Here is a 15510-nt window from a genome sequence, read left to right as displayed (position 1 = left end):
AATTGTAGTGAATTGTAGTGCTTTTTTTGAGTTTCAAACAGAATTGAAATGTGTGTTCATAAATGGAAGTGTGTTCAGATAAATATATTGGAGTTGAACGAGTTGATTTATCATCACATACCTGAGAAGACACAATTTTTATTGTCTTTTTAAAAGGGAAGAATTTACTTGTGTTTGCACCGGATCCCACAGAGAGTATCCAGGCAGAGAGCTTGCCTCACCAAATCCATTACAGCTAATAAATTAGAACACTTGGCAACTTGCTGACTCGAAGGATTCGAGAGCTTGACTTGAAGGTGGATGGCAGATCTGTCAAAGCAGTGTACTTCATGGGAGTCAGACAGTAGAAAGCCCGACTAGCTTCAACACACACACATGGCATGAAGTGATTCATTAGTTTGAGGCTCACATCTCTTTGTGTATAAACCAAAACCTCTGTACTATGAAAACAATTTTAAGTTCCAGGGCTCACGTAATAAATATATGTATAGACTTCAGTTGTGAAGTTCAAGACTTTAATGTTATGTCCTTATCCACTAGGGGGTGTGGCATCTCCACAGGATACATGTGTGGATTTCCTGCCTCCCAGTAGAAGCCAGTCAGATAAATAGTGGAATCTCTTCAGCTTACAGTTACATTTATGGATTTCTAATTCATAGTAAAGTTTGTTTTACTAGTTCTGAGTATTTTTTAAAATAGTAAAAGCATTAGTACCGCAAATAAAGGTTGGTTTTCTGCCACAGGTCAGTGCAGACTTACTAATGTGTACCAGTTTTTGGACAATTCATAACCTGGTTACACTTTGAAAGCTGTAGTGCACCTAAAGCTGTTTATCATGTGTACCTAACACTGTAATTCAACATTTTTAAGAGTAGACAATAGGTCAATGGGCCTCACTGACTGAAATCAAGTTAAAAGAAAAGAAACTAGAATGGCACTCGGAGAGCGCAGACCTCCGCCAAGGTGCCTGACTTTAAGAATAGATCACAGCTCACAGCTGGCGGTACCTTGAGGTGGTCGGCTTATTATTAACACGGTGTGTTTCCTGTAGCGTATCGGTGGATGCCTCTCTCATTCAGCAGTCTTGTTATGTCTGTATAACGTTACACTACGTTGTCTCTCATCCCGTCATCTACCGCTTTTTTTCTTTCTCACCTCGATGTCTCGCCACGCATCCACACACTTATCTCTCTGCTCGAAGAAGGAAGGAGGCGGGGTCACGCATCATCAACGTGTCATCAGTTACACTGCGCATGTGTTATACCCAGTGATCATAATGTTGTGGCTTATCGTAATCCGTAAAAATATTCATGAATCCGGATCATGATCCGGATCGGCACTAAAATCTAATGGACTGTTCATTGTGCCACACCCCTACCCTCCAAAAAATGTCAATCAAATCCATCACAGACTTTTGGAATAATCCTGCTAACAGACAAACAAACAGACAAACAAACAAACAAACAAACAAACAAACAAACAAACAAACAAACAAACAAACAAACAACAAACCAACACCAGTGAAAACATAACTTCCTTCCTTTGACCTTGGCGGAGGTAACAAAGGAGTCTCACATCATACCTCCACAGTAACCTTGCTTTTTTTCCTGTCTCTCTGGTTTGCTCCAGATAAGCAGGTCTACATGACAGTGGCGGTGGACCTGGTCGTTACCGAGGTGGTGGAACCAGTTCGCTTCCTGCTGGAAAGTCTGGTCCGGGTATATCCATCAAACGAACGCTTCTGGTACTTCAGCCGCAAGACCTTCAGTGAGACCTTCTACCTCAAACTCAGACAGGTATTTTACATGTAGTTAGGAACTAGTTGATTGGCTAATTCATGGTTTATTTGTAGATCGATTCGTTGTAGGATTGGGCAATATGCTAATCTATCCTGTACAATTTTTAGACATTTCTCAACCGTCAAGTATTTTGCTATCCTGTTTATATTATGGCAGTTGATACAGCCATCGCGAATGCCTAGCAACCACCCTGCAATTCCCCGCCAGGTTAACACTGATAGCTCTGTCAACAGTGTTGCCTTTGTTTTCACTGTTAGCACCGTTAGCTACGAACCGCCGGCTCAGCTGTCGCCATGTTGAGAGTCGTGCAGAGGCAATAGAAATGCTCCCGATCTCGCATTTAACACCTTTACTGATTTCAGTTGCACAGTTATTTGTCAATGTATATAACAGAGCCAATCCATCAATTCTATCATGATTCACCCAAAGCACTCAGCCACTGTCCTTATTGTAATAAGAACTCAAAATAGTAAAAAAAAAAAGTAAATAGATGAACTGAAGGAGTCTGAGTAGAGACCTCCGGCACAGAAAGGTGTCAGCCATGTTGCTTTCACAAGGTTATTTAAGTCAAGTCAAGTTTATTGATATAGTCCAACATCATGTCTCAGAGGTCTTTACAGCCCACAACGGCTTCACTTCCCAACTCAGCCCGAGCTCTCCACAAAGACCGGGTAAAAGTGGAGCGGGTGGCTGGGCAGCTTGAAGGAGGTGTGGAGTGGAGGAGGAGGTCAGAGCGGGCGTTTGGAGGCGTGGCCGTGTGTCAGTGACCAGTCAAATGCTGTGCCCCAGAGAGCTGAAACACTTGCTCGTTGTGAGAGCTACAGTTCTGTGCTGAAAGATGCAAATCTTTCAGCACAAGTCTCGTCAGCTGACTTCAATTTCTCTCTTTCCAACTGTGCATCTCCCACTTTGGCCCCCTCGTTTTGTCCGCCTGCCTTCCATTGTCAAGCTGGTGCATTGATGTGCAACATGTTATTCCCTAAGCCAGTGGTTCCCAATCTAGTTTCTTTTTAAGCAGAAATGCTGAGCCCCCCCACCAATATTTTCTGACGTCACTACCCTTAAAAAGAAATTACAAATCCTCAATTTGAATAAGGTGATTCAGTGTATTAAATGGGTTAGTCTTTCTTTAATGAATATAACTCATCAGTTTTGTAAACATGAATAAAGTGATGACGTCTTGACTGATTCGCCAAGTGAATGCAGATACATAATATTATCTTTTTTTGTAACCACTTAATTAATTTACTATAATAGCTTTAGAGCCAAAATAGATTTTTGTTATTGTGATTAAATAAATGTAATTTATGGTGCTGTTAGATTGCTGCTAGACCGCCCTGTAATACAGGTGTGTGCCTCCTTTAGTGTGCAGCAAGCGGGAGAGCAAATACTTTTACATACCTGCAGTGAAAATGTTGTTTTTGAAAGGCTAAACGTCAACAAATATGGATTGAAGAAGAACATTTCATCAGATAAAAATTTGTTGTGAATTTTGGAAATGATAACATCGATCGTTTTTCAATACATTTTGACTTTGGACTTGTTTGGAAATATTCTACAAATAGTATAGTACAATTAATATTAGTTATAACCCCAATCTTTATCTGCAACTGTGCAGAAATACCGGGTTTAAACAGAATGTGTACTACTAAGTAGTAAATAAATATATCCTTTTAAATAGTTTTATGTACAGACTCTGTTATTAGGATTTTAGTTATAAATGTGCATATCTAATTTTGACAACCTCAGAGGTTGGGAACCACTGCCGTAAACTTTGTGCCAAACTCCACCTCGGTTATCACATTTATCTTGTGAGCTGATGTTTGGCAGCTGAATAATCGTCACCACAATCAACTGACGTGATGAGTTTTGTTGATAGCACCAAATAAATGATATCGTAGAAGTTCTTGTATCTTACTGTTAGTGTATAATGACAAACATCACACACCCTGAAATGTTTGCCCTTTTGAGTTTCCTCACAACTTGTCTGATTAAAAAGTGCTGAGAGAGAGAGTGAAGAATGCAGATTCACTTACCTCCCACCAACACAAGGACACCCAGCCTGAGCAGTTGCTGCAGGTGCTTAAAACAATACAGTTAAGCTGTAAGCTTCCTCTTTCCTGTTAAAAAGCAGATCTCCTTTAGTAGGCCGTGGGGAGCTGGCAAAGCAGTGGAGTGTGGGGAGGCTTTGGATTGTAGGGAGCTAATAAGAGGCTCTGTCTCATTATTGGCATGTGGGTAATTAACAGCGGCGGTCTGACTCGTCCGCCTGATTGCCTCTCTAGTTATCTCCTCAGTGAATGGAAGAATGTTGGACTGGTGCTGTGGTTAAGAGCTAATTAAAAGATAATATTGTGTGGAGGTTTTAGTGGAAGATGGTAATCAGAAGTGATACACACACACACACACGCACACACAAAATATGTAGTCCTATTGTCTTATTTTGCCAAAACCATTCGTCATTAAGTACCAGGGATTCATTATCTGTGCCAACTTCTCAGAGTGTTTTCTGTGTCTGCTTCACTGGAAAATGTATTCGGTTTTCTGCTTTACTGGGAAACAGACCTAACAGGGCTGTAGGTTACATCACCTGTCTCAAGTTCAAGTTGATTCCAAGATTGAGTCCTGTCATTTTTTTAATTTAACCTTCATTTAACCAGGCAAATCCAGACCAGGGTTATTATAATAAAATAAAACTGAAACCCAAATGAAAATAAGCAGTAAAAAATATTTTTAGCAAACTTAAACTAAACAAAAACAATATCCTTTACGAAAAACTTAATTGAAACGATATTGCCTGGTCAAAAAACTAATACAAATGAAAAAAATAACCAAAATTCATTTCAGTTTTTAGTTTTTTACCTATAATATATCACTCCCGAAAAAGAAGACAACGGGAATTTCCGTCAACTCTCGTGATATTGAACCATTCAATTCAACGGACTTGACATTCCAGGAGATGGCGCTGTGCAGCAATTGCTTCATAAAGTAGCCCGAATATTAAACCTAAAACAATATGGCCATTCCTACACAGTCTCCAATAGGGCTGTGTATTGGCAAGAATCTGGCGATACGATACGTATCGCGATACAGCGGTTACGATTCAACATATTGCGATATATTGCGAAACTGTAAGTAAGGCGATATATTGTGATTGTTTTTTTATCTAATTTTAGGAAAACTTTCATAGAATAAAGAACACACCACCATATGCATAAAATGTTTTTTATGCAATCAGAACAGTGGGATCTGCATTTGCATTTATCACAGCCCCTATAAAATCCAACATCATAGCACTACTTTCAGAGGGCACATACACTGAGAGGGCACATCTCTTTGTAAATGAAATAAAGTATTGACTAAACAGTAAATTATTAATTAAAAATCAATACAGTATCACAAAACCTAATACAAATTGTATATGTTCTTACACCCCTAGTCTCCAACCATGTTTTTTATATGTAACATAAACAAACTAAAACTACTGTAAAACTAAAATAACTACTAAAAATAATAAAAACTTTTCTGAAAAACCAAAACTAACAAATGTGCTCTGAAAACTAGCTTAAAAAATAATGCACAGCGAGCCGGTCATTGTTGTGAAATAAACCCTGACAGGGCGATGTGTCGGGTCCTGCTATAAAGAAATAACAGACTGTAGAATGCTGTAACTGACCAATCAGAATTGAGTATTCAACAAAGCCGTGTAATAAAATAGAATAAAAACTAATTGAAAATTCAAAACTATTATACAATACAAAATTATACAATACCTGCAGGAGCTACATACATGTTTCTGCAAGTGATGGTTATCTAATGCTGGAAAATCAAAAAAGAAAAAACACTTTATAACTTTGTAAGCTTTTAAGATGATAACTAAAAGCTTGAGGCAGCATCAGAGGTTAATGGAACCAACGGCAGAGAGTTATACCAGTGGTTTTCAAGAGCCCTTGTTTAATGACAACAGCTGAAAAATGCTTTGTAAGAGAAATACTGCTTGGTGATGTTACACAGACTTGCATTAACTGTTACGGCAGTCCTGTTATTTTGTGAGGTAAAATGATATTCATCTCATAGAATAACATTTAGCAGAGAGAGCTGTTCTTTCTTTATGCATCAACAATTTTGGATAAACTTTTTTTTCCCACTTCTTTCTTTCTCTTATTAGAAATCCACAATAGATGATACTGTGTTTGCACAGTGGGCCTTCTTCTTTCTGTCTCTGTCAGTGTTAATAATTCATCCCGTAGGGTTAACAATTTACCATGAGCCATAGCAAAGCCAACGTGTTACCTAAGCCTCCTCAGATTTTCTCTAAAAATAGGCCAGGCTTGATATTCTCTCCCAATTTGTGCTCTCATCACTGACTTGAGTTAGTCATTAGATGCCATGCGAGTGGGCAGATCGATGCAGCTCATTGATCCATTCTACCAGGTGGAGGAGAGAGGCAACGGCACTACAGTAATTGAAAAGACCAGAACTAAACGTCAGTAGATTATGACACCCAAGGTCAAGTCTGCTGGTGTATTTGTCCTCTTGTGCATTTCTTCAGTCTCTTATTATGGATTTAAGGAGTAGTTAAAAACTGTATTAAGCATTTTTTACACCCTAGATTTCAAAACAAACTTGTTACAGTGATCATTGATATACTAACTTTATATGACTAACACTTTTTCAACGGTACCTGCCCAGCAGAAACGGTATAGTCGTCCTAGATCTCGCTACCTGTTGAATGCAAGTCAAGTATTCGCTTGGGTTTTATCCCTACTTTATCAACGCCTGAGTGAAAATAATTAAGTAATTCATTGTTTATTTCATTCATTTGAGTGAGCGGTTCAAACACAACGTGTAATAGTGATACTCGTTACCCGGAGAGGTTAGAAGGTGGGTCAATTGATGGGCTGGTCTGCAAACCCCCTGCATCCCATCTCAACTGCTGCTGATGGTAGTGCTTTCCCTCTAGTTCCTCATACATGGCTCTTTTTCTTATACCGGTGTCATCTGATGGGACAGTGAGCTCTGGCCTGACCACCTGCTTGATCGATTCACACAGTTGGTCAATGTCAGGGCTACGGGTGATCGTGCTGATTGCCTTGTTGAGATTGACCCTCACTGCCAATCTCATACTGACACAAGAATACGTGTAGGTGTTCTCTCCGGAGCTGGGACTGCTGTCTGTCCTGGAGAAATGAGAACCGGTGGTATGCTGGTTGGAGGAACTCTGTGCTATTCAATGACTCTGTTGCTTCTTTGGCTGTAATGATTTAGACGGATTCAACGGAATTGTATTGCTAGGCGACAGCTTGGGTCCATGTTTACTTCCTATCAGTTTATGCCATTCACATACACTGAAACAGGAAATAAACTGGGACACATTTGGAATGTTTAAATTTACTGTGAAATGGTCTATAGGATGTCCTTAATGCTGCAAACGAACATTTTCACACTAGATGATGATCCTCCTCCTCCTCCTCCTAGCTTTCCTGTGCTTGAAGGGATATGTCATCTGCATATGTAAATGTGTTTAAAGCTCATCACTGCGCATCAATTGAGCCTCTCGAGCCTTTGTAGCAACTGTCTCCTGGCGCGGATTTACCCCAGTTGTTTGAGTCAATTTGTCAATGAATTGCCGTGCCTTGTTGGCTGTTAAAGGAACAGTTTGTAACAATAAGGGGGATCTATTGGCAGAAATGGAATATAATATTAATAACAATCTGCAACCTCACTGCTAGATGTCGCTAAATCCTACACACTGTTCCTTTAACTAGTAATATCTGATGTCCTATCTATGTTAGATTGTATATACAGTATTTTTGGGCATCATTGAGGTATTTTTTCTTTAAGGAGGATGATTTTTCAAATTTTCCAAAAAGAAATGTATGGAATTAATTCCAGTTTAGGATAAAATAAGGTCTGATCATGTGTGTTTGTGTGTGTGTTTGTGTGTGTGTGTACAGCAGGCACCAGAGAGGGTGGGTCAGAGCGATGCTGTGTATGAGGTGGTGAGTCTTCAGAGGGAGGCAGAGAGAAGCACTGAAGGACTGGCCCCTGAGGAAGAGGAGGCTGATGAAGGTATGGATGTCTCTCTTTTTTTACTCTCCCTCTTTCCCTCGTCAGTTGCTTGGTTTCTATCTCTCGTACTCTTCGTTGAGTTAATCATATGCAATATACACGAACTATGCCACAGTACATAATCACCAATAATGCAAATTCTTTAAATCTTTGAAAAGCCAGTGAGGATTTCTGTCTCTGTACATCATTGATAAGATGCCAGAATTCTTCATCAGAATACCTTCCCCCCCAAATACACACACACACACACACACGCATATATATATATATATATACACACACACACACACACACACACACACAGGCATAACATAATTTGTCTTCAAAATCTTGCATGATTGAAAAATGCGACCTCACATTGCATAGCGCTGTACAAATCTACCACTGCCATTAATATCGGAGAAAAACGAGACGTTTCTGTAAACCATCACCGGCCCAACAAAGAAAATAATTGCTTTACCACAAATAGCTTATCGGAGGGAGAATTTGCTTTACATTCCACATATCCAGCATTTATTTATTTTTTTCTAGGTGGCTTGAACGCCTCATCTAAGTGAGATCATATGTCCAGATGTTCAGTCTAAAATAGAGGTTTACCGACACACACCTACTCTGTGTTTTCTTTATAGTAAGGCCTTGTCACAAGCACACGTGTGCTATTCATTGGCTGACATGAATCAACTGTGAAGTTTCATTTTGTTTAGGCACATAAACATCGGCAGGGTTGTGTGTACATGTGTGTGTTTGAACATGTGTTTATGTGGGTCGTGTGTAAGTGAGTGTGGCAAGGCATGTGATAACGGCAATGTGTATATATTATGGGGAATGAGTTTGAGTGTGTGTTTGCATATGTGTGAAAGAAAATGCATCTCTTCTGTGTGTTTTACAACAGATTTTGTGTGTGTGTGTTTCATGGTGAGCAGCAATGGCTGCAGGCAGAATCTCAGGGGTTTTGATAGCTATTTGTGTGATTATGCACGCTTGTGTGTGTGCGTGTGTGTGTGCTCGTGCGTCAAGCGTGAGTGGTTTTGTGTGGAGCCAGCCGGTCCCAATCCTGTTAGAGCTTGTTGGCTTATAGCACTACAGCACTGCAGTGTCAAACTACCATCAAACAACCCCCACACAACCTTTTTGGGGGAAATGACCCGCCTTTCGTCAGTCAAGCAGGCCGATGATCTTCCTAACCAGCCGAAAGGTGCCAGGTGTTTAAATGTGACATTAGGGCTGCACAATTAATCAAATATTAACATGATCATGATTTTGGCTTTCCACAATAAATGAACATGATCTACTGAGATACTGACATTTAAAATGTGTGCTGCTATAAATCAGGTGCTTCCCTGAACTATCAGCCAGCCACCAGGGGGTGATCAAGATGTTATGGCTTCACTTTTGGGAAGCTGTCATGCTGCTGCGAGCGCACCATGCAGCGGCAGCTTGTGAAAACCTTTCCTGAATGCTTCGAGCAGATGCACTGTACATTAGGACCAGTCTTATTATTATGTAAATATTTATACATTAGCAGGAATATAGCACAACATGGAAGTGAAAGCAGTGCTCTGTTTATTTAAGTGTGAAAGTGCAATACAAATATTGTGAATAGATTCGATGAATAATAATGATGAATAATCATTATCTCAGTATTGATCAAAATAATCGTAATTATCATTTTGGCCATAATCATGCAGCCCTATAAAACAATATAACAATGTGACAATATGAAAGAAAAGTACAACAACAACAAAAAACAATTACAATTTTTTTTTCAACCACTACATTTGGCACCAACAACCATCAATCAGAATAGAGTCACTCATCAAACCATGTTACTTGTGATAATTAGAGCTGCAACGATTAATCGATTAGATGTCAACTATTGATTAATCACCAAATATTTTGATAATCGATTAATCGGCGTATTTTTTATAAATAAATTCTCTGATTCCAGCTTCTTAAATGTGAATATGTTTTGGTTTCTTTACTCCTTTATGACAGTAAACTGAATATCTTTGAGTTGTGGACAAAACAAGACATTTCAGGATGTCATGTTGGGCTTTGGGAAACACTGATCGACATTTTCACCATTTTTCTGACATTTTATAGACCAAACAACTAATCGATTAATCTAAAAAATAATTAACAGATTAATCAACAATGACAATAATAGTTTGTTGCAGCCCTGATATCAATTCCCTGTAAGTGTCTTATGTCTTAAGACACTGAATTCATTAAACATAACCAGTTTAGGTGACAAGCCAGAGCGGAGTAGATATTTTCCCGTCAATAATGGCAGGTATGCCAGAGGGATGGAGGCAAAACAGCAATAACATTAAAAGCACCAACACTGGCTGTTAGACTCCAGTGGTTTCCAAACATGACCCAGTTTCAGCCCGCTAATATAAACAGGACTGGCATTTCCACCTGACCAGTGCCTCGGCTGTGCAGGTGTCGCAGATTAGGTCTGGCCACAATTCAGACTGCACGCTTCATAATGTTGGTTTGGATAAAGGTGCCCGTATTTCTGTGTTCATTTAGCGCTTGTGTGTGTGTATGTGTGTGTGTGTGTATCACTTCAGTGGATTTTCTCCTTCCAAGTTTCACAGTGTGTGGAATATTGTTTCATAGCAGCTAAATTAATTGAAATGGAGATCATCCCATGGACTGAAATATTTTAATTATCAAAATATGCATGAAAAACACGGAAATCTACTAAATGACTGTATTATTTATTATACTGTATATATGGCAGTATAAAGAAATATCCTTGGTGGATGTTACTCAGGTTAATTAGTCACAGAAACATCAAACATTGGAGGCTCCTCTTCATCTCATTCTGTGGCTTCTCTCTTTTCTTTGCCACCGTCAACACGCTTCTACTTTTTCATCTTGAAGCACAAAAAGGTGTTAACAGAGTGGGAGGCAAAAAATTGTCGCCCAAAGTCACGAGTTAGCCGCCAAGGCTGGAGCTGACGGCTTTCAGCTGGCACTGTGGGAGCTATTCAGAGGGCTTTTTCTATAACGCCCCTCTCCTCCCCCAGAGCTGAAAATTGGAGGCGCTCAGGGCCGTGGAGCTGGAGGTCAGCCTCATTGTGTACAGAAATGAATACACTCCCAGTGTAGATGCCACCGCTGTGAGCGCACACACATTCAATTCATGTGGATTTTTTTTTTCTTCTTCTCGGAGGCTGCAATGTGGAAAATAGGCCTGAAGCTGACATCTCTTTTTTTTTGTTTTCTTTGCTTTTCCTTTCACAGCAGGCTTTGTGATTGTTGCTTATTGTGTTTTTTTGTTACCCATCCTTATATACATGTGCGGGCACACACTGTGTGTATGAACTGTATGTTCATGAGACTGTGTTCACACACATGCATATATCCATACAGTCCTTCTGCTTTATCATTTATAACTGGAACCATATTGTATCTGCATAATACTGCTATTCAAATGTTTTTATTGTTTTTTTTTTGCCAACATCCTCATCCCACCCATCCCACCCCCCTGAGAGACTGGCCAACGAAAGAAAAAATAATAAAATAAATTATTATTATTATTATTAATATTATTATTATACTACTACTACTACTATTACTAATAATAATAATAATAATAATAATAATAATAATAGTGTAGTAGTAACAAATATTGTAAAGAATGTGAATAAAACAAATAAAGGAAAAGAAAAAAAATAAATGGTAAAATAAATAGGTAAAATATATGTTTTTATTGGGTTTTCAAACCTTTACACATTGTAGATTATACAGTATGCCAACATCTATTATATATAAAATAATAATAATAATAATAATGGTAGTAGTAATAACAAATATTATAAAGAATATAACTTAAAAAAGGAAAAGAAAAAACACATGGTGAAATAAATAATAAAATATTCTACAACAATTCTATGCAGTTATGGTTATTAGTTACAGGCAGTTCTATTTCTTGTTGTGTAGATATTATTATAGTAGTCCAGGAATGGTGGTATTTGTGAAATACAACACAAAGAGACAAGAAGAACTTGATAAATTCAGTACACTGCTGTCAAATACGAGGTCAAAAAACAAAGTGCAAGACAGAGTAAAGGACAACAATGTCAAATTTAAAGGATAAAAATACATTAAAATTGTGTAACATATTAAAGGGGGGACATCTTCATGGCACTAGTAGGGAATTTCTGCTCACTTTACTGTAGACAAAACCAATCCACTAGTGGATCCTTCAACATCAGAGAGATCCTATTTGAAAGTAATCCTGCAGTGAATCCACAGCCCCTCTCCAGATTAAAAGGTAACAGTAATGGCCCTCGTCTTCACGGTTTCTTTCATCACCTGGTAAGTTGTCAGTGGCATTGGACTCACGCTTCCTCGCCACGTGGCCTCAGCCAATCTGAGGACAGAGGCAGCAGCTTTGTGCTGGGTCTGAACCGTTTGAAAGGGCTCATCAAGCATTTATAAAGACCTGAAAAGCTCCTGCTGAGGCTGTGGGGATGTATAGGAGCAGCAGTGCATTGAGCATAGCGGCTGCATGTTCTGGAAGAAAATGTCTTAAGTCATTATTTAATGCCAACGCTTTAGTAAAGCCTTCATTGGGAGTGAATGATGCCTTTGAGGGCTGTTGCTGTTTGGATTTGTTGTTGAGATATCAGTGAAACCTAAGGCCTTGCCCTGAAAGTTCGTTGCCACCATTGTTTTTTTTTTTTCAAGTCGCAGTCTCCTTCTTACTGTGTGCTATGTGCTGGACGCACCGTGTGAATCTCTGTGTGGACTGTGTGAGTGTGTGTGTGTTTGTGTGAGTTTGTTCCAGTGGGTGGCCTCTGTGTGCGGATCAGTTCATCTCTCCAGCAGCCGAGCAGGCCAGACGGTCAATTAGTGCTCCTGCATCTAAACACAAGTGGTTCGCTGTGCTGATTGCTTCTTGTCTGCCTCACGAACCACCAGACAGAAGAACAGCTATAATGGAAAGTGTAGGCACCGCACAGGCACTCCTTCTACCATTTGACTGTGTGCCATCAATATTAACAGGTTTTAAAATGTGCACAGACATCTTGAGGGGCTGTTGCTCTAACCTGAAAAAGGGCATCCAGCTACAGCTATGAAGAAAGGGTGTTTTAGTCATTGTTTGAATTATTAAGACAGAGAAAAGTGTAAAAATGATATTTATATTTATAGGATTTGAGGACATTCTGGGCTTATCCTGGACCGCAGTAGTTTATGCTACTTTGTAAAATAAAATAAAACACTTACAATCATGAGGAAGAGACATGTATTCCATATTATAAATCATACTACATGGGTTAACTTCTTACCTTTCCTTCTGTTTTGGAAAACAGATTGAATTGATCCCTCTCACATAGCCGCCACTCTGATCTTAAAGATTCACATGTCTCCTCCATGAGGTTAAAATAGTCACGATTCTGATGAAACATCCTCAAGACCAAACAATGTGTCCTGTTGTCATTGAGCACATAGACAGCTGAACACATTCAGTAGTAGACGATGTAAAAGGTCTTGTCAACAAGGTGTTGATGTGGACAGAGGTTACAGATACCAGGATTCATCCATTCATGCTCTGAATGTCTGTTAATATCTGGATGTGTTTGTGTTCCCCTCAGATAGCGACAGTGAAATCTCCAGTGGGACAGGAGATGTTTCCAAAGACTGTCCTGAGAAAATCCTGGAGTCCTGGGGAGGAATCCTCACTAGATGGTAAGGCTGTAAAACAGACAGAAAAACTGAGAAGTTGAGAATGATTAAAATTTTATTAAATTAGATGGTGGCGTCTACAAGAAGAAATAATGGAAGGTATAGAGAGAGACAAGAAGAATTGGAGATAAAAAGTGGGAATACTGGAGATGGTGAGTTTAGAGGTGAATGGTTCAGAAATAGAGGGAGATGGCCATAGATGCAGGGAATGTGGAAATACTGTACCCTCAATTAAATTAATTTCAGAGATTGGAGGGGAGTGTTTTTAGCTGTATCAAAAAATCTCAAGCTATATTTTGGTTTAAAAAACCTGTACGATATGGCAATTTGTTGTAAAGAGCATACATAAATCATAGTGATAAAAATCAAGCATTATAAAATATATATTCAATACAGTCATGAACTAGTGCAGTCGCATTAACCGCAATATTGCAATACCGTGCTATTGACAAGTCAACAGCAGGGGATGGCAATCAACCGCCACAACCGCTATGTTCATGTCTTTTTCTTTTTTTAATTCTCTGCAATGGGAGCGCCACATATTTATGCTGTGTTTCAAACGCCAGCAGTGTGACGAGGCGCCGAGCGTTTATTCTGCACTGAGCGCTGCACGTTTGCTGTTTTTTTCTGGTCACAGAGAGTCGAAAAATGTTCAACTCTGGGTAAAGCGCTGCGCTCGTCACTTCCACTTTTTACCCACCTGTCCAATCACAATGGAGGAAGAACAGGACCAATACTAAAAAGACCAGCACTTGTAGCCTACATGTACTTCTATGGATATTCCGTATCATAGCAACCAGACACAACCAAAGCATCTCAGCTGACAAAAATGCTGCGCCTCATTGCCATACTGAGTTCTATTTCACAATAAAGCTTATTTTTATTGCACTTAAATCAGGATAAATGAAGTAATCTGCAAAAAAAAAGGCAATAATATCGCATATCGTGCTGTTGAGCCAATCATTGTCACCGCAGGGGAAATTCCTTCACTGCGACAGAAAATCCAGCCTTTAAGAGGTACTGTACATAAGCAGTGCCTAAGAAGATCTATGATTTATGCAAGTAACTTGTGAATGAATTACAGCAGCAGCAACTTCTCATACAGGATACAGCAACAAAAAAAAACAGAGTGTAAACAGAAAATGGAGCGTAAACCAGTTTAAATATACGACCAGGGTCATAAATGTAATCACGTCAAACATGAATTTTAGCTCTTCATCTTGTGCAAAAGCACTGCAACATGACACGTTGATGCTGAAAGGTGAATCGGGCTGTAAATCTTACAGCACAGGGCCGGGGTCCCTTGATTGTTTTATCATCCCTCTTAGTATGTAAAACAGCTCCCTTCAGATACAGCCATTAATTTACCTACTCTAACACATACAGTCATCATTCTAACACTTTGTGCTTTTACAACAACCAGCGTTGATGCATACAGCTTTAGGTGTGGCATGATTAACTGGATGAAAGATGAAAGATGTTTCTGGCTTTTTCATTTGATTTCACAGCCTGTTTTTCTTGCTGTTGCATCAGCACAATGAAGTGAAGTAGTTTATCGGGAAATTGCTTTCATATGGCCTCAATAAATGCATTATGATGAGATTTCAAGCATCATTAAAAAGAGCTGACGATGTGTTTTCAAACAAGCAAGATATTTCCTCATGTGGGAGAACTCTTACAGCAGAATACTTTACTCTAATACACTACAGTATTGTACTTGGCACTGTAGTTAGTGTAGTAGATACAGTAATACTGTACTCAATATGGTATTTAATGAGGTAGGTATTACTGCAGTACTATTCTGCAGTAGGCAGGCTGCCAGGTCACAAACTTTCTCATCTTACAGCTAAACAGTACACTACAAGATGTTTCTGAAAACATTTGAGGAGAGAAATAGACATTACAGTAACAGAATATTGATTCATATTCTAGCAAC

The 15510-nt window shown here is 39.1% G+C and overlaps 1 protein-coding gene across 2 annotated transcripts in view; it reads left to right on the top strand.

Annotated features, from left to right (window-relative positions):
- Positions 1-15510, top strand: part of rabgap1l (RAB GTPase activating protein 1-like) — a 154500-nt gene that overhangs the window by 30860 nt on the left and 108130 nt on the right. For both annotated transcript variants that reach the window (XR_012593846.1, XM_074634745.1), the window contains exons 10-12: positions 1630-1796; positions 7757-7871; positions 13484-13577. Coding sequence is in view for 1 of the 2 variants with exons in the window: in XM_074634745.1 (XP_074490846.1) it covers positions 1630-1796; positions 7757-7871; positions 13484-13577 (376 nt within the window). In the remaining variant the exon portion in view is untranslated. The remainder of the gene's footprint in view (positions 1-1629; positions 1797-7756; positions 7872-13483; positions 13578-15510) is intronic.

The sequence above is a fragment of the Sebastes fasciatus genome, chromosome 5 (assembly GCF_043250625.1).
Source record: "Sebastes fasciatus isolate fSebFas1 chromosome 5, fSebFas1.pri, whole genome shotgun sequence".
NCBI lineage: Eukaryota > Metazoa > Chordata > Actinopteri > Perciformes > Sebastidae > Sebastes > Sebastes fasciatus.
The sequence above is the reverse complement of the archived record's forward strand: the minus strand, read 5'-3'. Positions and strand labels throughout refer to the sequence as shown.